Source organism: Cervus canadensis, chromosome 9 (assembly GCF_019320065.1).
Source record: "Cervus canadensis isolate Bull #8, Minnesota chromosome 9, ASM1932006v1, whole genome shotgun sequence".
NCBI lineage: Eukaryota > Metazoa > Chordata > Mammalia > Artiodactyla > Cervidae > Cervus > Cervus canadensis.
Window position 1 is genome coordinate 2,204,376 of NC_057394.1, and position 24,459 is coordinate 2,228,834.

A 24,459-nucleotide genomic window follows, 5' to 3' on the forward strand; every position below is an offset into this window, starting at 1 on the left:
CTTTCCAGATGCATGTAAGGGTCCAAGGACTGTCCTTTGAGAAGCACTGCTAGGCAATAAACGCTCTGGGTCCCATTGAAGGGCCAGGCAGCAGGGACTCAGATGGGTTTGCAGCATCTCAGAGGCTTTAGGGGAAGGCACAGAGGTGTGCTGCATCCCACAAGCTGGGGGATATCCTCTGCCTGCTCAGAATGAGGGAACCCGGGCTCAGGATTGATGAGATCAGGGCAGAGCTGCCTTTCGCTCTCAGGTCTTCTGACATGGGCACTTCCCACATGCTGCTAGCGCTAATGAACCTGCCTGCCACGCGGGTTGTATCTCTGGGAAAATCCCCTGGAGAAGGAAATGGCAACCCACTCCACGATTCTTGCCTGGAGAAGCTCACAGACAGATGAACCTGGTGGGCTGCAGTCCATGGGGTTGCAGAGAGTCAGACATGACTTGAGTGCGCGCGCGCGCGCACACACACACACACACACACACACTTCTGACACAGAGCCCTTTCCGCCAATTTTAGGCTCAGTCCCACATAAGATTTCCATCATCCTCTGGAAGGAAAACAGTCATGTTTACGAAAGTGGTTAAAGGGGACAAGGGGGTGTGGGAGGGTGAGCAGGACAGTGCGCACCCTGCACGGGACGGCGTGTCTTCCTTTGCAGGGGCCGCCTGCTCCTCCTCTGAGTGTGAGTGTGTGTGTGTGTGTGTGTGTGTGCACTGCCCCTGCTCCCAGCTCTGAGCCAAGTCTTGCACGTCATGTGTGCATAAGGATTCATAAGGGTCAATGGGCTGGTTCAAATATCTAGTCACTGATCTTAAATCTGGGACGTGTGAAAAGGAACGAGACACATCCTGAGCTGGAAGAAAACTGGTCTGGAACCCTCTGGTCAAAGTCTACAGAGTTCTCCTCTGACTCCCAATCTGGGCCCTGACCTGGAGGAGAAGACGGCAGAAAGGTGAGGCTCCAGGTTCCTTCCCAGGCTGGACAGTGCTTCCTCGCTCACAGCCTGCAAAATCCTCGTTTGTGTTACACAAGGATGGAAAAATGTGGAAATAACATAATTCAAACCAAGCCATGAACACAGCTCTCCACTACCCAGAGTGGGGATGGCCGGGGTGGAGGGGGGGGAGGGGGCGGCTCAGGGGAGACCCCCCAGACGCCAGGTGCCCCGATATTCCAGCAGACAGAGGAGGAGAGGGGAGTCCAGGACCCCAGTAAGTCTCCCCGATTTTCAGTCCCACTTTAAACATTTGGGTCTTCAGCTGAAAGCAACCAGCAGGCCTGTGACAGCCCAGCCACACCACATGGAGCTCTTGCGAAGTGGCTCCTGTGTCAACGTACAACATCCCACCATGCAATCCTGGCGCAGGGACGATGCTCACAGAGTCACTTCGAATGGCAGGGCTTGGGGGGAGGCACTCGGGAAACAGGGTCCCTGGTGGGAGCCTTAACAGCCCCACCTTGGCTCGCCCCCGGCCAGAGCACATCTTGCAAGAAAACGCAACTTTCTGCCATTGTTCCCTCTCCCAGTTTCCAGGAGTACAAAGTCCCAGGTTCTCCTGGTCCCGCCCCCCCCCGCCCCCAACCCCCAAGAACCCCTCATTCAAAAGGACAAGAAAACTCTGCCAAGGGCAGGACCCCACACCAGCTTCCGATGCCACACAGGCCATTCTCCTCCCAAGCCTGGCGCCTGGGAACCACGTGTCTGACGGCCTAGACTGTAAGGCCCAGCTTTGCTTGTAACCAAGGGCTTTGCTCAAACGAGGGGAAAGGATGCCGCGGGTCATGTTTTTAATTACTGGTTCCCAAGGATGAGCCGACGCCTGTAACGCACAGGATTGAAGGGGAACCCAAGGAAAGGCAAACCAGAGTCCTCGCGGGGGAAGGCGAACTTTCTCAAAGCCTGGGCTGGGTACCGGCTGCCCGGGACACACAAGCACACCAGTGGCGCGGGTGCGCGCGTACACACACACAGACACACAGACCCGCGCTCAGGTGAGCACACACCAGCTGCTTTCTGGCAAGGCTACTCGGTGACCCAACCAAGAGCCAAGATCCTCTCCGGCTCGCCAATCAGCCCAGAACGAGAGTCAGGACTTACCGCCAGGACGCTCTGGGCCAGCAGCCCCACGGTCACGGCCCCCAGCAGCAGCCACCTGATGGGAGAGGAAGAACGCCGTGAGTGCGTGGCCCCGGCGTGGCAGTTCCTAAAAGGACGCGCGCGCGGGACCCAGGGGCCGGGCACAAAGTCGCTTACCGCCGTAGGGCAGGGCGCGCCGCGGCGCGCAGCTCTCTGTCCATGCTCCCAGTCCGGCCCCTCTGGGCTCCGATCGGTCCCTATTAGCCTGTAATGCGAGACAAAGAGGGCTTAGCCTGGCCGGGGAGGGGGCATCCTCGCCGCCCACCTCGGATCGCGAGACGGGGGAAAGCGGGGAGTGGACCGAGAGCGGCCCCGCGACCCCGCCGGGGAGAGGGGAGCCTGCCCCCCCAGGCCCGGGTTGGGGCCGCTCCGCAGCGGCCGCCCCATCGCCTCTCCCCTGCCTGCCCCGAGAGCCGAGCGTGCAGCCCCGGCGGCACGGGGAGCCCGCCGTCCCTGACCTCTGGCGGGTCCCGAAGTCTCGGGGCCGCTCTCACCTCGGGCCTGGCTTCAGCGGCGGCGGTCCGCGCGCATCCGCCCTCCGGCAGCGCCGCGGGCGGCAGGAGCGGCGCGATCGCCCTCCGGGGCCGGCTTCGGGCCCGCGCGTCTGCCCTCGGAGCTTGGCCCGGTAGGCGAGCGCGGGGCGCGCGGCGGGCGGCGGCGGCGGCGGGTGCAGAGCGCGGAGCCCTGCGTCCCGGCGCGCGGCGGCCACAGTCGCCCGGCCGCGCGCTCGGCGGCCTCTTACCCGCGCCGCAGGGTCCTCCCCCTTTGAGGCGTTGCCCGCCCCCGCCGCCGAGGGGAGGGGCAGCGCCAACAAATTGGGGAGCTCGCCTGGCCGAGCTCAGGTCTCCGCCGCGAGCCGCCGCGCCCGGGACGGTGCGCCGCGCTCGAGCCCCAGCCCTGCCAGAGTGAGCCGCCCGCCGCCGCCCGCGAGAGCCCGGCCGCCGGGTCTGCCGTCCCTCGCCGTCCCCCGCCGGTCCCCGCCGCCCCGGGCGCGCCGCCATGGGGCCCCGGCTCGGCGTCTGGCTGCTGCTGCTCGCCGCGCTCCTGCTCCACGAGGAGAGCAGCCGGGCCGCCGCGAAGGTGAGTCCCGGCCGGCTGAGCTGCCGGCGTCCCGCCCCGCGCCCCGGCGCCCCGCGCGGCCCCTTTGTCCCCGGCCGGAGCCGCCCTCCAGGCCCGGGGGTCGCGCGCGCGCGCCACCGCCAGGCGCACTCTCCCGGCCGGTCCCCGCCGGGGACCCCCGTGGGCTGCGATGGCGCACGCCTTGGGGAGCCGCCTTTGTTGTGGGCTGGGTAGGGACGAGGCAGGGGATTCCTCGGGCGGGGGGCGAGAGCGCAGAGCTTGGAGCGCCCCGCGCTGTGTGAGGGTATCCGGGAGTCCGCGGGACTTGAACTCGCATGTCGCGGTCGCCTGACCGCCGGGCGCCCTCACCTGCGCCGGGCGCCCGCGGGGGCCGGGGCGGGAGGGGCGGACACGCGCGCCCCGTGCAGTTCGGAGCCCCGCACTTGTGCCCGGGCGTCGCTCTGGGCGTGTTTCTCTGGAGCTTTGGAGACTGGTGGTTGATGGTGAACAGTCCTGGGCCCTTTGCCTGGAAACAGCTGTCTTCTCGCTTTCCCACGACTTTGCTGTCGCCGAAGCACGCTAAGGAGCAGCGGCGAGCCTTTCTGTCCTCCAGCTTCCAAACACTTCCAAACTCCACTCTCTGACTTTTATTAATATAGCAAAAAAAAATTATAACCACGTTATATCTGAGTGTGAAACCAAAACGAAACTCCATCTATTGTTCTGTGCAGAGATTGTTTTGCTAGTTTTCCTTTCCTCGGGCTGTGTGTTTGCCCAGAAAGGATCTGGGACTGAGGCTTGCAAGAGTGGAGGCGTCCAACTTTGGACGATCCCTGATGTGCTGCCGTTCTTTACTTATTTTCCTTTCCCCGGAGACCTCAGCTGTTCCCCAGAGCCACAGACTTGCAGACAGAACCCCAGGAAGGTGTGGCTTCTAAACGCATTTTGCATCCCCCCACCCCCAACTGTTTAAAAATGATGTTACTGCTTTTGGCATTTCCCACTTACTCTTTAACTGTTTCACATAATTTTGCTGTCAGGTTTTTTTTTTTTTTTCCCTTCTCTAAAGGAAGAATGAAGCTCACTGACTTGATTATATATAACTGATGGACTGTTACTTGCCGGAATGAACTGACAATATGCATACACACCTTGGCACCGAGTCTGGCTCTTGGCTGGCTGTTGTCATTGGGTAGGGAATGACACCAGCAGTTAGCTTCAGATTTTTTTCTCGCAGCCCAGAGGCCAGCCAGCACCCTAGTCAGTTGTTGAAATGCTCTCTGGTCACGATGACAAAATACTTCCAACAGAGGCAGCTCTTGAACTCTTTATTTGGGTCTAGAGCTTCTGACGCAAAGATTTCACACTTCCAGGGAGAGGTGGCAGGGACATGAGAGAAATTCTCTGTTTGGAATATGAAGCTGTGTTTGCACTTGAGTTTTCCTATTGATGATGTTAGCAAAGCCAAGCCCATTGTAAGAGCCGGCTTTTTAATTAGCCTCCAGTGTGAAGCAGGAGCCACTCGGTGAGTAGGAAACCAGACTCATTTCTGTTGAGTTTGGGACTGTTTTACTTTCCTTGAGTTTTTCTTAAAGCCCAAGTGCATGTCCCTGTCCTGATTTTGCTTTATCCCTCACATCTCACGTTATGTTTTAAGACATCGGCAGGTGGACACCCTCTGAACACCGGTTAACTTCATGGGTCTTGTCATTTTGCCATATTTTTTTTCCCCTGGTTTAAGCAGGAGAGAGAAAATGTATTAATATGCAAATGGCTTATCTCTGTGTCAGAAAATCCATTTAAAAATAATATCTGGCTAATTTTAAAATTAGTCTCACTTTTCATGCCATCAGTAACTTTTTTTTTAAAAAACTTACCTCCTTCCAAAATCAGCTGTTAGGGGTACCAAGTAGTTGAATAATTTCTGTATTGCTCCAAGCAAAATATCATTTAAAAATGCATTTAGAATGATAGGATGCTGCCCGTAGATCAGATCCTAATTCAGAAGCCAATATAATTTTTTCTTGGATTGTCTGCTTCTCTGGAGTATCTGGACCTGTGTTACCTGCGCTGGTACACACGAACGCCACCTACTGTGTGTCAGGCCCGGGCTGCCCTTGCTGTTGTTAGTACGCACAAGAAAGGCGTTTGGTTTCCTGTTGGATCCTATGTGCTATGGCCATGCTGTTCGTTTATTAGTGGGCAGGTTTCCTAAGTCAGGGATTTTTTTTTTTCTCATCAGCACACTCCTCCCTAACTTTTCTTTCTTAGGCAAGATTGGAGGAACAAGATGGAGACCCAAGAGAAAAATCTGCCCCTAAAGTTATGATTGAGGGTCCTCTGTTCTGAGTCACGCAGTCAGGAGCTCAATAAATCCTTCCTTCTGCAGCCTCCAAACGCCCCCTCTCCGACTGGTCTGTGTGATGCTTCTTGACAGATTACTTCTCAGGATCAGACATGTGAACTTCCCCCAAAGCGTGGTGATGCCCGCCTAGGGTGCTGGCATCTCTAGACCATTAGTCACTCTTCTGGGACTGAATGACCTAGAACTCGGGTGAAGGGAGGTTGAACTCCCATGTGAGTGTGGACCACGTTCTGCTGGGAATGTCAGTTAAATGAGAAGGCTGATTTCTGGCTTAGTCCCTGAAACAGTACCATGAACCCAGTCCCTGGAGGGGGCTTGGTGAGGACAGAGTCTAAACCATCACGCTCTTCACATCTGGACTGCCTCTCGTAGCAACCAGGAGAAAAGTGTGCAACCTTTGTGTGTGAGTGCACACTCACAGAATTATGAGTGTGTGTGTTAATGCTTCCCTGGTTGCTCAGATCATAAAGAATCCACCTGCGGGAGACCAGGGTTCAATCCCTGGCTTGGGAAGATGCCCTGGAGAAGGGAATGGCAACCCACTACAAGTATTCTTGTCTGAGAAATCCCATGAACAGAGGAGCCTGGCGGGCTACAGTCCATGGGGTTTCTGAGAGTCAGACACGACTGATGGAGTAGAACACATATGTGTGTTAATGGTGTAGGCACACACACACACACACACACACGTGATTTAAGGACCAGAGGGTCCTGGATGTTGTGTCTGCTTTGATTAAGCAGATGGTTTCCGAGGACTCAGTCACCCCCTGCCTCAGTTTCCCTGGCAGATCTGCCCTCCGGCCCAGGATCCTGCCTTCATCCCACTTGTGAGCCCCAGCGCTTCAGGCCACACCCTCTGCTGGGCGTTGGCTGTGCTCCAGAGAGGAGAACCTGCCCTCCCCCGCCAGGAGGGCTGCGGTCTCCTGAGAAATACAGAGAAAGAAACAGGCCAGGACAACCCAGGCTGGTAGATGCTACAGCCAGGGCAAACCCATGGCCATAGGAGCACCTAACCAGCTTTGGGAAACTCAGGGGAAATTCCGGGAGGACATCCCATCTCTGAATCTGAGGGAGCAATGGGAGCGTAGACCCGGCTGCTTATTTCCCTGTGAATTGCCGTGTGCACCACACTCAGAAGGTTGGACAGTCCTTCCCCAGCCCTTTCACCTATCAGGCTGTCTTTGCATTGAAAGATGACCTTGAGGTTTCCTTCTCTGAGCCACCAGGATACCACTGCTTCTGTGACTAGCAGTCATGATGTCCAAACGTTCTCCTGGGAGGGGTGGAGACACAGCGATGGCCCAGGTCTTGCAGAGCTGTGATAAGACCCCCGCTCAAACCAAACCGGGCCCTCTCTGGAGGTTGCAGGTGGGTTGGGATGTTTGCAGAGTTGCAGCACGGATGACCGGTCGTGGGTATGAGTGCTTCAGGAGCTGAGCTGGAAAACCTCCCTTCAGTGGGGCAAGGCCGTGAGGGGATTCTCAAACCCCGAGTTATTCATTAACAAGACTGTCTGCAGATTTCTTGGAACTGGTAAGGATGGTCGTCCCTGAATGAGTTTGGTTATCTAGTTAAGAACTGGTAGAGCTTTTGCAGAAAAATTGAACCCACAAGTGATGCACCGAAACGTAGAATTGGAGGGGGTGTCTATCAGTGAGTAATTTACAACCCTTGTTTTGGTGAGGCGCCGATGTTTGCTCTAAAGATGGTTTTCTCAACTGGACGAGGATTGGCCTCATGGAAACGTCTCCCAGGCAGATTGGGTATTCTGAGTGCTGGGGCTCCAGTAAGCAAAAGCAACAATAGAATGCCTAAAATAATACCATCAGAGCATTGTTCTTCCTGCTATTATTAAACAACCACTAAAAAAATGTGAGCTGTAGAACAATGCAGAAGACATATCCCACCCACTCTTGTGCACACAATGAAAGGGGATGTAAAACAGAAAATGCTTCCCTTGTCAGGTTCTCTGGGGGCGCTCACGCTCTGAATGGCTTTGGAGGAGCCTTTATGGGCTGGGCCTCGGGGACACTTCCATCCGGTGTTTCCCGCCATTGTCCTCCTGGTCTTGGTTCCCTGACGTCCGTCTGCCTGGGGTCCTTCTATTTCTCTGCCTCTCTGTTCTTCCTCTTCCAGACCCCTCGGGCTGGTGGACCGCAGGGGTGGACTCCAGCCGGCTTCTGGTTCTCTCCACCCTCCCCACTCCCGCGATCCCTTGGCATTCCGTGAGGGCGACTCCAGACCTTTCTCTGGAACCCCAGGCTGGTGTCCACACTCTCCTGAACATCTCACCTCCGCTCTTCTGCGTTAACACTCCGCATGTGCCATGCGCTCAGTCGTGTCTGACTCCCTGTGACCCCGTGGACTGCAGCCCGCCAGGCTCCTCTGTCCAGGGGATTCTCCAGGCCAGGATACTGGAGTGGGTTGTCATATCCTTCTCTAGGGGATCTTCCCAAAGCTTTGATCACAGACTCGGCCAACGTGACCAGAACTGAGCTGCCTTTACCCAGACCGACTGTCCTCCCCTACTCGCCCGTGTTGATCACCGATGCCCTGATGTTTTCTGACGCTCGGCTCAGGGACCGTGGCCTCGTTGGAGACCCTCCTCTCTGACCTTGTGTCCCCGGGCACTCACTCTCCCCTCCCGCTGCCCTCCATTCCTCCGGGTCCCCGGGGCTGGCCTTTCCAGGACCCCCACCCGGGCAGGCTTGCCGCACAGCCCTCCCGGCTCCTGCCCTCCTTCCTGTCTGTCTTCTTTCCAGCTCATTCCTCCCGGCGTCCTGAGGCTTCAGAGATCCCTCATGACCACGTGATTCCTTTGCTCATCATCCCACAGCGGCTGCCTGCCGTCTGACCAAAGGTCTCCCGCCTCTTCGGCTGGGTGGCTTTTGGTCTGTCTGTTTCTTAGTGAAGACTTGATTGCTTCCAGCCGTTTTAGGTTTGAAGCGGAATGGAGAGGAAGGGGCAGCGCTTTCCCGTGCACCCTCTCTGACCCACAGGCACAGCGTCCCCCAGTATCACTGCCCCTCCCCAGGAGGCACGTTTGGTCACAGCTGACGCACCTGCCCTGACACTGGACCGTCACCCAAGGTCTGCAGCGGACCTTCGGCTTCACTCACTGCTGTATCTCCGGCGGGTCTGCCCCCATTGTAGCGTCCTGCAGAGTCTTTCCACTGCTCTGAAGGCCTCCTGGGCTTCCCAGGTGGTTCAGTGGTAAAGAACCTGCCTCCCACTGCAGGAGACAGGAGAGGCGGGTTCGATCCTTGGGTCAGAAAGACCCCCCTGGAGAAGGAAATGGCAACCCACTCCAGTATTCTTGCCTGAGAATCCCACAGACAGAGGAGCCTGGCGGGCTACGGTCCATGGGGTCGGAAAGCCTTGGACATGACTTACTGAGTAAACAGCGACAGCAGCAGAAGTCTTCCGTGCTCTGACTGGAAGTCAGAGTCTTCCGTTCACCCCCTTCTCTCCTCAAAGCCTGGCAGCTACTGATCGTTTTACTGCCTCCGTACTTTTGTCTTTTCATTCCGCTGGCCTCGTTACATTATGTAGACTTTTCAGATTGGCTTCTTTAGCTTTTTCTTACACGCTTAAAATTTCCTCCATGTCTTCATGACTTGATAGCTTGGATTGCCTAATAGTCCATTGTCTGCATGGACCACAGTTTATCCTCTCATCTACTGAGAGACACTTTGGTTTGCTTCCACGTTTCAGCCGTTTTGAATAAAGATTCTGTAAACATCCGTGCGCAGGTGTTTGTGCGGCTCTAAGCTTTCAACTCTTTCGGGCAGATACCCAAGTGCAGAATTGCTGGATCCCTTGGTAAGAGTAGGTTTGGTTTTGTAAGCAACCAGCAAAGTGTCTTCCAGCGTGGCTGTGCCAGTCTGAATCCCACCAGCAGGGAATGAGCGTTCCTGTGGCTCTTCGTCCTTGCCAGCGTTTGGCGTTGTCACTGTTTTTTGGATTTTGGCCACTGGAATGGATGTGTAGTAGTATCTTGCTGCTGCTTTGTTTTGGCTTGCTTTTGTATGCTCTTTGCAGTATGGATTCATGAATTTATCTGGCTTTGTTCTTCAGACTCCCCAGCCTGAAGCGTGGGTAGTTGTCACGAAGGATTTATCTGTGTCTCAGGGAGCAGTGTAATATCTTTGAGCCTGGGATCCCTGACCCATCAAATGAAGACAACGCAGAAAGTATCTGCAGACACCTTTAAAATCTCAGAGAGGGGGTGTGTGTGTGTGTGTGTGTGTGTGTGTGTGTGAAGCCACTAAGCCCTCAGAACACGTCAGCTGTTATCACGGCCATGCGGCTGGTATCGCGTTGTCCTGTGTGTGATGGAACCACACCCTTGATGATATTGAGGCTGAGGTGCTGGAGGACAGAGCTTCTTTGAATAAATGCCTGCACCACCTGGGGAGCGCCTGACGCTTGAGGGGAGCTGTGAGTTACTTGTCTTGGGGCCAGTGTTCCCGGCTGCCTTTCAGTCCGGACCCCGGGAGATGCTGGCAGCAGCTGAGGGCTGGCTCCCAGAAATTGTGCCATGTTGCTGACCCCTGTGGTAGAGTTAGGCAGCAAAAGGAAAGTAACGCCAGTGAAGGTGTTTCCTCTCAATTGGGCATTTGGAGTAGATATTCCACCACAGACTAAACATGGCTTGGAAATATACACAAGGCTGAACTCTGTGTAAATAGTTTATTCCGTGCTTTAGTAATATTCCTGCTTTGCTAGGTTTGTTTTTTAGTCTGCACACTCTAAGAGCGTTTTTTGTCATCTGAGTTTTAAAGCTTGCCTGACTTGTGGTCAAGGGAAAGACAGATGCCCAGCGTCCACATCAGATATTAAGGCAATATATTACATGCGTATCTGTTGGTTCTCTTGCTGGTAAAGGGTGTTTCTCCAGCCTCCTCATTTTATGCTGCTCCTGGAGTCAAGATTCTGTCTGGAGTTTTGGAATTAGTGTTCTTTATTACTCGGTTCTTGTCTTAGTCTGTTGTGGGCCTCTCTTTCTTACTCAGCTAATAGCAAGAGAGGCTGGCTGTGCCCTGGGAGAGGGCAGTGTTCCCATTTCATCAAATTTCCCAGCACTTGGAGACCCATTGGTAGAGCCATTCGGACAGAGCTAGACTGACTCCGTAAATGTCCAGCTCAATGGACTATGTAGAGGCAGTATTCCTGTATTTGAATTGAAATTAAGTTGAAAGTGTTAAAATATTTGTATGGGTCTCTGCTTTAAAAAGGAGCATGTTCCTTAATGAAGAACAAAACTCAAGGATTTTTATTTGTAACTCAGTTTCCAAAACTATTTGCACAAGCTTTTCCTGGCTCTCACTCACATGCCTAGAGGACCTGGAAGATGTTGAATATCATTGCTGCTCATATCTAAGGACCGCAGGCTGAAACAATACAACGTCAAGAATAAAAATCAAAGGAGTATTTCCTCAATACATGAAATAACATCACAAATAACTTTCAGCAGAATAGAGATGCATGGTAGCCTAGGTCTTCATTCAGAAAAATAAATGCCGCCCAACACTCCTCCTTTAGCATATGGGGCATTTTTGAGGGTACAACATCAGTACTGGTTTCCTCTTTCAGAATGTTACAGATGGGCCCAATGATAGCTATTATGGTATTGTTTCATTCCTATTAAAGAAATAATATTAATGTATATTTTTATCAATGGCAAATTTGGTTACTACATCTCTGACAATATTTTTAAGAAGTAAGCATATTATTTTTGTAGTAGGGAAAGGCAATCAAAGTGTAGTCTAAAATCCAGTTATCCTTTTATGCAACCAGTGACTTTTTCTTGAGCATGAGAAGGTTAATTTCCACATCATCCAAAATCTGTCACTAAGTCATGTCTGACTCTCTGTGACCCCGTGGACTGCAGCGCGCCAGGCTTCCCTGTCCTTTGCTGTCTCCCGGAGTTTGCTCAAACTCATGTCTGTTGAGTCAGTGATGCTATTTAAGCATCTTGTTCTCTGTTGCCCACTTCTCCTCCTGCCCTCTGTCTTTCTCAGCTTCCGCATCCAGTAAGTCCGCTCTTTGCATCAGCCAAAAACATCAGCTTTAACAATGTCATTTTTTAAACATAAGCTACTCCTTTTCTTAATTAGCTTTAATTTTTGAGTTGCATTTTATTTTAAAGAATATAACTTTAATGTCATGGAGTTATTATGGAGTTGTGTGAAACTTAGGTCCCCACTATACCTGCATTAAAGCTTGCGTTAAGGTGGTATTATTATAATCATGATTACTTTGAATGGACACGGTCCATTATGGGGCTGAGCAGGGTGTGGGTGCACCCAAGAAGCGTGTTTCCAGTGGGCAGTGGGATTGCTGTGGGTCCCGGGGCCCACAGACCTCACCCCTTCTCCTCACTCCTGGGGGCAGCCCGTGATGGAGGTGCGTTCCAGACATGCTCTTCTGGGCAGTGGTTTGTGGCCAAGTAGATGCTGAGCCGTTGCAGCCATCCCCCGATTCTGACGACCCCTTTTCTTGTTGGCTGTTGTTACGGCTGGCAGTTCCAGCCCCGTGGTGCCGTCGGGGGAGGGGGGTGGGCTTGGGGAGTGGGAAGGCCCCGATGCAGGCGTGTGGGGTTAGGATGCTGGAGAGGGCTTGGCGATGGGACGTGGGGACACGGTGCCCAGTATTTCGTGTTGATCTACGGTTTATCCGAGTTTTCCCATCTTTACGGTTCCGTTCTCACTTTCCCGTCTGCTGACGGTGGGCTCGGAGTTTGCTCAGAGGCTACCCAAGCCAGGACTGCCAGGGTGGGCAGGAACCCTTGGGTGTGACTTCATCTTCTTGCCATGCCCGCCTCACCCACCATCTCCTCCGAGGCTTGGCCCCTGAATGGGGAATTTCTGTTCTCTGTCTTTTTACGCCCGAATCCACTTCCTGGAAATTACAGACCACTTGGGGTTAGTGGTTTAAGATAACTCGTCATTTTTGGTCAGGAAATGGCCTGTAAAATTAAGATGAACTTGCCAAAGCAGGAAGATGGGCTTGTGGGGCGGGGTAGGGGGGTGGGGGGATGCTGCATCTTGGGCAGCGCAGCCCTGGGCCCGTGGGTTTCGGGTGAGTACACAGAGCGGTCCCCAGTCTGCCCCCGTCGCTGATAAGCTGGGGTGACGCACTCCTGACCACACAGGACGAGCTGCAATCTGCTCGATTCATCCTGCATTCACCCCTTATCTTTAACAAATACTTGTGTATGTAAACATTACGTGAGCAGCAGATGCTTCTTATCAGTTTGTTAAAGCAGCTTTGAGCAAATAGCTTCTGGATGCCTTAGTAATAGTTAAAATGTGTTTTCCCAAGTACTTGGAAATAATGAAATTGTATTTCTTTATTCTTGGAATTCAGGCTTTTAAACCTTTAAAAAATTTCTGTGATCAGTCATTTTTTATTATTTCCTGTTGGCCTTAGATTTTTCTCTTCTCTTATGGAAGTTATCATTCACTAACATATTATAGAAATGTGTGTTTTTTTCTTGACTGGAAAACACATTTGAGACACATAACTTTGGGCACTGTTTTAGGCTGGAAGCCAAGTTTGAAATCAAAGTGCTTTTTTTTCTTCACATCAGTGAAAATAAGCAAGACTAAGAATTCACCTAAGCACAGACACAAATTAATCTGTTCTGAGCTCAGTATCTTGCTTATGACATTCAAAATAATTTGAAATTGCATTCAGTAAGTGAATGTTGAGCAGTCACTCTGGGACAAAAAACATGCAAGCAGGGAATCCCTGGTTGTCCACTGGTTAGGACTCTTCTAGTCCTAGACTTGCGCTGCTGGGGGTGCTGGTTCAATCCCTTGTTGGGGAACTAAGATCTTGCAAGCCACTTGGCATAGCCTATATATATATATATATATATGTATATAATGCATATGGGCTTCCTGGGGGGTGCAGTGGTAAAGAATTCACCTGCAGGAGACCCGGGTTTGATCCCTGGGTCGGGAAGATCCCCCGGAGGAGGAAATGGCAACCCACTCCAGTATTCTTGCCTGGAGAATCCCATGGACAGAGGAGGCTGGCGGGCTTCAGTCCATGGGGTCGCAAAGAGTCGGACACGACTGAGCGACTAAACAGCAATAAAACACGTATATTAGCTACATGTATACCGTACATATTCTGCATGTATCAATATAATTAAAGGTATTCATTTGTACATTTACTCATAATTAATATTTATTGTACACCCAGGATGTGGAACAAAAAGCAGACAAATATTCCTACCCTCAAAGGTTGTGTATGGCATTAATACAAACAATTTTGGCCTTTAATCATGCTGAACTAGAAATTACTTTAAAAGATGTCTCTCTTGGCAGTTTTAGGAATGGCTCAGCCTCAGAAATTTGACTTTGTTAAAAGAGTTACAAAAAATGAAGAAAAGAATTAAATTTTCTTATAGGAAATATTACTTATTTTGTGTCTCTAAAGTAAATTCATGAGACTAGCAAACATTCAGGGTTATTCCATTTATTTAAAGATTAGAAATTTTGAAATCTCTCTCGGGTGGGAAATGAATTAGCTGGGTTTTCCTCTCTGCCCTGGAAATTACACAAAGCTGGCTATGGGAAAACAACTTGGATTTAGGGTGGACAAAGGCATCAGATGAGGAAATACCAGATGTAGGAATGGACATCAAAAAGCAAGTGGGTTTCTCCCAGGCACTTGAGCGAGAATGGCGTGTGTCCCAACAGTGATGATGCAAGACCGTGGTCCTCTGCCTTACTTTGCACTGCTGGATGGCACAGTGGTGGGACCCAACGTGGAGACACTTGAGGCCAGCCGTCGGGAGGGGGTGGTTTTGTAACCAGCAGGGCCGCATCTGGGGGCCTCCAGCTCAGAGGGTGCAGAGGTCATGTCACCCTTTTGCGTATGGAAACCCCGGGGGGACAGACGGCGAAACAGCCCCCAGAGAGGAGGGCAAGTGTCCTCTGACTCAGCACCTTCTTGAAGCTGGAGGAGATCTGGTCACAGCCGGCTCCTGAGCCCTTTTCCTTAGAGTTATGCTGTTTGGCAGAATTCAAGTCTTGTTCCAGGGACCAAAGTTTTCCAGATTTCCTGGGCAAAACCCACCTAATTTGTGCCTTAGGGACCAATGAATCAGAAACATGAAGACTGTTTGTGGGAAAATATTGAGTGGCCTTAGAAAGAAAACATAGGTCAAAGTTCTGGGTAAGATGTATCAGCCATCCAACCTAGACAGTGGCAGGCCACATCCCATGTTAATCTTTCTGCTGTGAAAAGCTGTTAATGTAAAAAATCTCTGATGAAATGTATGATGTTACCGAGTCCTTTTGGTGGGGACTCATTATAGAAATGACCCTTAAAAGGCTTAGCTCTTACTTGGCAATTCTCTTCTTAAAGTGGAGAGCAGGTGAGGGCAGCCGAAGTTTCCAGTATGTCCAAGTGTCACAGTAACAGGTTCAAGCCGCATCTGCCGTACTGGAGCGGAATAGCCTGGCGGGCTATACGGTCCCTGGGGCTGCAAAGAGTCGGACACGACTGAAGCGGCTTAGCGCGTGCACACAGGGTGTTCCTGTCAGTCCCAAGCTTCCAGGTGGCCCCTTCTCCTTTGGCCACCACAAGTTTGTCTGTGCACAGAGCCTTTTTAAGGAGGCAATGCTCGGAGCATATTTCAGACTCTCAGAGAGACATTTTCCATAGATACGGTCTAGGGGGATTTGGTGGTGGCTGTTCAGTCACTGACTTGTGTCCGACTCTTTGCAATCCCGTGGCCTGTAGCCCTTCAGGCTCCTCTATCGGTGGGATTCTCCAGGCACAGATACTGGAGTGGGTTGCCGTGCCCTCCTCCAGGGCATCTTCCCGACCCAGGGATGGAACCCACGTCTCCTGCTTGGCAGGCAGGTTCTTTATCACTGAACCGCCTGGGAAGCCTGGGGGATTGGCTAGTAGGTTGTTCAGGTCTGTTGAACACGATTTATCGAAGAGGAAGGCCTGAATCTGACAGTGGATATGAGTAGTGCTCAGTTCAACAATGTCTCCAAAGACCTGGCTGTGAGGAGCAGGCAGGATGCAGGCACTTCTGAGGTGGGTGGGAGAGCTGGCCAGGGAGGACGGCTTTGGCGAGCATGCATCTCATTGTTGAGATCGGACATGTGGCGTTTCTCTTCCGTTTCCTGGGACCACTCGCGGCCTCTGCGTGTGTGCAGATCCCGTGTCCTCAGCTGCGTCCTGGGCAGTGGCAGCGTCGTTATGGGGTTGGGACACCCAGCCCGTGTCTGCTGATTGCCTCGTTGATTGCCAAGGCCGTGTGGGAACAGTTGAGATTCGGAGATGCATCTAGAATCTGTTCATCTGCAGATGGTAGAGGTGGGGTAACCCCAAGAATCCAGTTGAGAGTTCTAGAAGCGTAGAAAAGAGAGACCCTTTCTGAGCAAATGTGACAGAGCCCAGGCGCGTCAGGTGTGTGGAGGAGGACTCTCGGGGAGCCGTGAGCCCCAGGAGGTACCACCCGCTTCCTGAAAGCCCTCTTACTGTGGGTGCCTGCTTTGGGGGTGCAGGATACGGAGACCCACAAAGTGTAGCTTTTCCCATCAGCCACGTGGGGCAGAGAATGGGGTGTGCAGGGCGCCAGCCAGCCCAGGCCTGTGACCTCAGCCTGATCATTAATCATTAGCAGCATTCCCATTCACTCCGGCAGCGTCCTGATCTGACAGATGAGTTGTGCGAATAGTCTGGTGCTGAGGGGATTACACGGTTAACGCTTCCCACCTTATCTTGAGGAACAAAGTGCATTCTTTGGGGCTGAGATGTGCTGAAGGATTTAAAGGATAATATCAAAAATTTGGGAGATTTGGATGTAAAATGCGGAGATAGTAGAAGAGACGAGCTGGTTTTCACTGCTTTTCTCTGCTACTTGGCGTCAGTGAAGCTTGTCCTGGCAGAAAAGACATGAAGGCAGGATTCGGGGACATCACTTCTCTTTTTAGGAAGTAGAGTTGATTTACAGTGTCGTGTTAGTTTCTGGTGTACAGGAAAGCGATTCAGTTACACACACACACACACACAGATACACATACACACACATATACACACATACACATACACACAGATACACACACATACACACATATACACACACATACACAGATACACACACATACACGCATACACACACACATACACACACATACACGCATACACACACATACACACACACATACACACATACATACATATACACACATACACACACATACACACATACACACATATACACACACAGATACATACACACACATATACACAGATACACACATATACATACACACATATACACACATACACACAGATACACACATACACATACACACACATACACACAGATACACACATACACACATATACACACACATACACACACATACAAACACAAAGATACACACACACACATACACATACACATAAACACACACACATACACACATAAACACACACACATACACACATATACACACATACACACATATACATGTATGTACACACAAACACACATATATACACATACACACACACACACAGATACACACACATACACACATACACACATACATACACACAGATACACACACACATACACACATATACACACATACACACATACACACATATACATATATATGTATGTACACACATATACACACATACATACACATACACACATATACACACATACACACATACACACACATGCACACATATACATATTTATGTATGTACACACATTCTTTTTCATGTTCTTCTCCATTATGGTTTACTACAATGTGCTAATTCTCTGAGCGCTACAGTAGGTCCTTGTTTATTTCATAGATTGTGGTGTGTGTATGTTAATCCCCGCCTCCTAATTTACCTCTCCCTTCTTTCCCCTTTGCAACCCTAAGTTTGTCTTCTGTGTCTGTGGGTCTGTTTCTGTCTCACAAATAAGTTCATTTATGTCGTATTTTAGAGTGCATCTATAAGTGGTATCAGACGGTATTTGCTGAGGCGTAATTTCAGGGTCAGGACTCTTGGGCAGTGGGCTTGGCCTCGTCCTGCGAGAAAGGTCAGCATGGCCCTAAACTTCTCGGTGCGTGCTCCTTGTGGAGACGGGCCCCGCCCCAGATCCACCCGCTTCTGTTCTTGCCCCGCAGCTCGGAGGCCCGACCCTGGGGAAGCCTGGAGACCCTGAGCTCTGGGCAAGCCTGGTGACCCCTCCCGTTGTTCACGGACCAGCCCTGATGGAGGCCAGAAACCGGCCCGGGGTCACGGGCGGAATGAAGCGGGCTGGAGGGGGTCTGGGTGCCCCGTGGAGGGGAGGGCGCTAGGTCCCAAGGCGTGGAAGGGATTGAGCACCGGGGGAGGGGGTCCAGGAGACGGTGCTGCAGCAGGTGGGGGGCACAAAGCCTGCAGAGGTGTCAGCCGCTGCCCCGGTTGGAAAGCGAACATGCAGAGGGTGGGGGTGTGCAGTTTGGGGGTGAAGCTGGAGGCCTGGGAGCCGGAGGAGCCAGGCAGCCTGGGGAGCCTGTGAAGAATGTCCTGGCCTTTTAAGGGAAACTCTAGTGTAATATAAACATCTCGTGGGTCATTAGATGCCCTGATGAAGCCGGGAAAGCAGGAAACTAATTGTGTCTTGGACGTAAAAGTTAAACAGTGCAAAGTCATCTCTCATGTTGAAGCTTCAGCTGCACGGACCCAGTTCCTTCTGGACACAGCTGGTCCGTCCTGGTGTCTGAGCTTGTGATGTGCCCACGTGTACACGCATGGGGGCATGTAAGCACACACTGCCTCTCGTAGGAGCAGAGGGGAGATTTGGAGAGAAGAGGTGGTCCGTGATGGGTGGACCCCATGGGGGACAGCCTGTGGCATCGTGTGCGTCTCTTCTTTTGCTTCTAGAATTTTCCACCTAGAAGGAGCAGGGTGTTAGTATTTAGCTCTGAGGAGTGACTGTGTGTATTCTCCACGCAATTCTGAATTTAGATGCATCTTCATTTTCTTTCCAACTATATCAGAGGCAAGAGGAGAAAGGGGTGACAGAGGCTGAGATGGTTGGATGGCGTCATGACTCAATGGACATGAGTTGGTGCAAACTCCGGGAGATGGTGAAGGTCAGGGAAGCCTGACGTGCTGCAGTCCATGGGGTTGCAGAGTTGGACACAACTTAGTGAGTGAATGACAAAATATCGAATTAACTCACATTGTCATGATTTTTAGTTTTTGTCTGTGCAGACAAAAACACACACACACACACACCCCATAATAAAAGTTGGCACAGTGAAGTGAGGACAGTTCTGTCTGTCAGACACTCTCCCTGTGGTTAGATAATCTTTAAACAGATTTTGGTTATAGAGATAAAAGTCCGCACATTTCTTAACCCGTGCCTCCTTCCCTAAGTGGTAGCAGGTCTGAGTGTGAGGCGCATCCTGTTGTGTGACCAGCATTGTGAACCCCAGGGGTGCAGGTCTAGTTTGTCCAGGGAGGCACGCAGGCTTCCGGAGTCCTTAGCAGCTCCTTCCTGAGTCTGGAAACAGTTGGTGTTTCCTGGGCTGCAGGTGCTAGAGCTCCCCCATTCATCCCCGAGAGGAAGTGTCTCTCTGGGCAGCAGCTGCGGGGAGCTCTGTCTGCACTTCCTCCAAGCAGACAGCTCGGAAGCCCCCTGATGGGGAGGTGCCTTTGATTCCCAAGGTCGCATCCTTGAACTCCAGCCAGGCGCGCTCCCGTGGGAGGCCCCCTTGGGGTGGCTCCCAAGGACACCTGGACTCCCTTCTGGACACAGTGGCCTCTGGCCCCTGGAGGAAAGTTCCGCATGCGCAATGGGAATCCCAACATAAACCCCATTTGTTCCGGGTTCAGTGGGAGAAAAGGGAGCCTCAGCTCCAGGGGACGTTCTCATTTGGAGAAGAAACGGGGGCGCCCAGGCAGGCAAGGTACTCCTGGGACTGGCTCCTCTGTGGACCCCCGGCTGGCGGGGGTCCAGGCTGCAGCTGCCCCTGACTGTGTGGACTCGGTCTCCAGCCTGCTGGCCTTGGGGCCCGGTGGGGATACGTGCCGTCCGCCTCGCAGCTGAGACGTCCCGAGCCTGGAGGAGCTGTTCCTGTGGTCCAAAGGTGGACGAGAACAAACGAGAGCCTTCTTCCCCTGTAGACGTTTTGTCAGAAAGGATGCCTCTGTGCGCCCACCGCCCCTTCCTCGGCCTTGGAAGCACCGCCGCCCCCCGTTGACGTCAGGGGTGGGCTGGGGGGTGCCAGACTCTCCCCAGGTGGGCGGCCCCAGGGGTGGGGGTCACAGCCCCGCAGCATGCCTTGCCTTCCCCCGCCCTCCGCCTGCAGTTTTCCAAACGCCACTCCTGAATTTTCTGGAGTTTTGAGTCGTTTCCAACCCTGTTTGGAAGGAGAGCTTTGAGCTAACGCAGAATGCCGAGTGGGCTTCTTCCCAGAGGCAGGGTCGGTGGGACGCGGCCATGGCGGGGCTGGGGTTGGCTCCCAGGGCTTCCGAGGCAGCGGGAGGTGCTCGGTGCTCGCCGTGGGGAGACCTGATCAAGGCGGGACATCCGAGAGGTTGCTGCAGGGCCGGCCCTGGGCCAGGCTGGGGTCCAGCCATGCCCACCCAGCACCCAGACAATCCTGCGGCTTGTCTGTCTGTCCGTCCCCCGCAACATGGAGAGGGTGCAGGTCCTGAGGGCGGAGGCTGTGTGTGAGCCTGGGAGCAGAGCGCCAGCCAGCTGCAGGGCCCCCGAGGGTTCATCGGCTGCTGACCTGTCCCTCAGGGTCCCGTCCCCGTGGACATCTGCTGGGCGTCCCCGCCAGCTGGCTCGGACCCCTTTTCTGTCTCCTGGCAGCGGCCTGGTCTCTATGGGGCCTGCTCCCGCCCCCCGCCGCCTCGCTCAGGATGCGTGTCCCGAGATGACCCCTGGCTGCCTCTCACGCCCAGTCCCGGCTGCCTTGGCCCTGAACTCCCCACGTCTCCACCCCCGGGGCAGGCCCCCTGCTGTCTGGGGCTGACTCCTGGTGTCAGGCCTTCCAGGTGCCCTTGTTTCTTCCCCGCTCCCCCCCCCCAAGACCCCCAGGCATGCCCTGCAGCCCCTGCCAGCGCCCCCGGTGTGAGCACCGCCTGAGCGTGAAGCAGCGTCCCGCCCCGTCTCTCACGGCCCCCGGCCACCTGGGCCTGCGTGTGCAGACCTGGCCTGGGTCCCCGTCACCTTCGCTCTCTCAGCCTCCCTGCCCTGCGAGCATCAGTCCTTGGGGCCTTCGTGTCTCGGCCTCTGCCTCCTCCCGCGGCCTCTCCGGCTCGCGCTGGCGCGTGCTGGGGTCAGCACTGGCCCTTTACCATCTGGGCGGTGGGCGTCCGGATCCCGTTACGGAAGGCCTGACACAGCCGCGGGCAGGGCCGTGCCCGTCGGACGGCAGCTCTGTGCTGTTTGGTGGGGGCTGTGGCGGCGGGAGTCCCAGCAGACGTGCTGGGCGGTGTCGTCCCGCAACAGCGGGAGCAGCAGGCAGACTCTTACCATTGAGAGACTCAGCGGACGTGCGTTTGAGCAAACTCCGGAGACAGTGGGGGACGGGGACGCCTGGCATGCTGCCGCCCGCGGGGTCGCAGAGAGTCGGGTGCGGCTGAGCGACTACGGCAGCAGTGTTAGGGGCGCTAACAGGCGCAGCGCTGGCCGCAGCGGTGGTTTTAGTGGGGGCGTCAGCGATGGTCGTAGTGGTGTTCACGGGTGTAGGAGCAGCAGCGGCATCTACAGGTCTGTCGGCGGTAACGGCAGGCCAGCGGGGTCTGTGGGTGTGTCAGTAGGTGTGTCGGTATCTGCCGAGGTAGCGGTCAGATCAGTAGAGGTGTTAGTACTATCAGGTCAGCAGGCAGAGTGGCAGCATCTGTGGGTGTGTCAGGTGTGTCAGTAGGTGTGTCAGGTGTGTCAGTAGGTGTGTCAGTAGGTGTGTCAGGTGTGTCAGTAGGTGTGTCAGTAGGTGTGTCAGTAGTGCCAGCAGAGGCGCTGTTGGGCCCGCAGGGGTAGCAGCAGCAACAGCGGGGTCTGTGGGTGTGTCAGTAGGTGTGTTAGCGTCTGCCGAGGGGGCAGCCGCAGTAGTAGAGGTGCTGGTGGCGTTGGGAGGTGTGTCAGTATGTTGGTGGAGGTGTCGGTAGTATTAGTAGAGGTGTTAGGCGCATTAGATGTGTTAGTATTGGTAGATGGGTTAGTAGTGTTGGCAGATGGGTTAGTAGTATTGGTAGATGGGTTACTAGTATTAGAGGTGTTAGTAGTATTGGTGGATGGGTTAGTAGTTTTAGTAGAGGTGTTAGTGGTTTTAGATGTGTTAGTAGTATTAGTCGATGTGTTAGTAGTATTAGATGTGTTAGTAGTATTAGATGTGTTAGTAGTATTGGTGGATGGGTTAGTAGTATTAGTAGAGGTGTTAGTGGTTTCAGATGTGTTAGTAGTACTGGTAGATGGGTTAGTAGTTTTAGTAGAGGTGTTAGTAGTATTAGATGGGTTAGTAGTATTGGTCGATGTGTTAGTAGTATTAGATGTGTTAGTAGTATTGGTGGATGGGTTAGTAGTATTAGTAGAGTGTTAGTAGTATTAGGTATGTTAGTAGTATTGGTAGATGTGTTAGTTGTATTGGCAGATGGGTTAGTAGTATTGGTGGATGGGTTAGTATTAGTAGAGTGTTAGTAGTATTAGATGTGTTAGTAGTATTGGTAGATGTGTTAGTAGTATTAGAGGTGTTAGTAGTATTGGTAGATGGGTTAGTAGTTTTAGTAGAGGTGTTAGTAGTATTAGATGTGTTAGTATTGGTAGATGTGTTAGTAGTGTTGGTAGATGGGTTAGTTGTATTGGCAGATGGGTTAGTAGTATTGGTAGATGGGTTAGTAGTATTGGTAGATGTGTTAGTAGTATTGGTAGATGGGTTAGTAGTTTTAGTAGAGGTGCTAGTAGTATTAGATGGGTTAGTAGTATTGGTAGATGTGTTAGTTGTATTGGCAGATGGGTTAGTAGTATTGGTGGGTGGGTTAGTAGTATTGGTCGATGTGTTAGTAGTATTAGATGTGTTAGTAGTATTGGTGGATGGGTTAGTAGTATTAGTAGGGATGTCAGTGGTTTTAGATGTGTTAGTAGTACTGGTCGATGTGTTAGTAGTATTAGTAAAGGTACTATTAGGATCAGCAGGCACAGTAGCGGCAGCATGTGCGTGTACTAGTTGTGTCGGTAGATGGCTCAGTGTCTGCAGGCGTAGCAGTCGTCTAGTAGATACGCTCAGTTCCAGCAGGCCTGGCAGCAGCCGCGGTGTCTATAGACGCAGCACTGGCAGTGTTGATAGCAGCTGCCCTGCCCTGGCAGAACGTGAGGGGAGGCCTGCTCGCCGCTGTTGACCGGGCAGACGTGCGTTGGGGGAGAGCACAGCGTGGAGGACGTGGACGGGGCGCAGGGAGACGCTGTCACAGAGACTCAGGATGCGGGGCGTGAGCTGGGAAGCCAATGCTCAGTGGGAGAGAGGTGTCATCAAGACTCGCTGGTCGCCTGTAAGGCAGATGGAGGGAACAGAGGGCTGTGTACCAGCACGTGATGGGAAAGGATGCTCCTGGCCAGTTGGTAAATGACTGCAACGTGAGGCGGTGAGAATAGTCCCTCATTCTACAGAAGTTCTTTGGCTGAAATTAGTAACCGCGTGTTCCGGTTGGGAGAGGTTTGCATGTCCCCCTTCACTATCTGGTGGAGAACAAACAGTGTGATTTGGACTCACCCAAGTCTAGACCTTTTAGTGTTCTTGACTAGTTTATAGATTTTTTTTTGTGATGAAATTGAGTTTCTATATGAACCCACCTATTAGAAATAGCAGCCTCCTTCTATTTTTGATGCCTCGCTTTCAGCATCACAGCAGATAAGCACTGACTCTTTTCCTTCCTCACCGTTTCTGAATAATCTGCTTGTTTTCAGCCTCTTGCTAATCTGGCGTTTCCTTCGGTCATTCTCAGGGGGCTGAAGGATTAACTAATGTTAATAAAACATTTTGAAATAATGTCATAAACTATGCTTTAAGGAGCACAAAGTTCTTTTTGGAACTTTGAAAAATGCTCCACATTTGTGGTTCTCACGTTTTGTTTGCAGAGATAGTGCTTCCAGCTGCAGAGATGGGGGTAACCCTTCCTCAGTCTTGTCATTATATAAAAATGCTGCCTCTCACAGCTGTTATCCCAGGAGACGGGCTCCATGGAGAGCATCTTCCATGTTTGGTGGGCCACTCGATGGTGTCAGAGAGGTTGGCGAGGTCCCCGGCTGAGGGATGTTCTGTTTACTGGAAAAGTTCGGAGCAGGAGACTTGTTTTTACATCCAAGTGGTTAAAAAATGGGATAGGTAGTTGGGGTGGAAGACAAAGCCCTTCTTTTTCGCTGGTCCAAAATAATTGGGTCATTCCTAAAGCAAACCGAGTTTAATATAGTAATCTAAATAGATAATTATATTGGGCAGAGAGAGGATGTAAGAGAGCAAGACCTTCAGCTGGATATTTGGATATATTTTATAAAGTATATTTTTTTAAAGAAAAGACTATGAGATATGCTTTATATCTTAAAAAGGAAGGGAATTCACCTCTAGGGACATGATTCCACATTCTCAGAACAGGACAGGAATGGGGAAGGTCCACTAGGATAATTGGGAAGGGCATTTTGAGAAGCAACTTTTTAAAAAAGTCAACACACCAAATTTAGTTCTGCAGATGTAGGAACTGGGATGGGTCTCTGCCTACAGAGGTGCGATGTGTCAAGACCATGCCACGGAAGGTAATAAGCCAAAACAAACTCGTTATTTGTGAGCAAGAAATGGGAGATTCTTGAATTTACTATATAATTCATTTTTGGAATATTTCCCCTGTAATACAAGCACTTAA

General features: G+C 52.2%; 2 protein-coding genes across 2 annotated transcripts in view; one reads left to right on the plus strand and one right to left on the minus strand.

Moving 5' to 3' along the window:
* The window catches only part of COL4A2 (collagen type IV alpha 2 chain), a 160,139-nt gene extending 157,365 nt beyond the window's left edge, over positions 1 to 2,774 (minus strand). Inside the window, exons 1-3 of the mRNA XM_043478324.1 lie at positions 2,633 to 2,774; positions 2,256 to 2,343; positions 2,100 to 2,154 (exon numbers count right to left, since the gene is read on the minus strand). Coding sequence (XP_043334259.1) covers positions 2,100 to 2,154; positions 2,256 to 2,299 — 99 coding nt within the window. The 5' untranslated portion in view covers positions 2,300 to 2,343; positions 2,633 to 2,774. The remainder of the gene's footprint in view (positions 1 to 2,099; positions 2,155 to 2,255; positions 2,344 to 2,632) is intronic.
* A 204-nt stretch (positions 2,775 to 2,978) lies between these two features.
* The window catches only part of COL4A1 (collagen type IV alpha 1 chain), a 133,387-nt gene continuing 111,906 nt past the window's right edge, over positions 2,979 to 24,459 (plus strand). Inside the window, exon 1 of the mRNA XM_043478325.1 lies at positions 2,979 to 3,218. Within this exon, the coding sequence (XP_043334260.1) occupies positions 3,138 to 3,218 (81 nt within the window). The 5' untranslated portion in view covers positions 2,979 to 3,137. The remainder of the gene's footprint in view (positions 3,219 to 24,459) is intronic.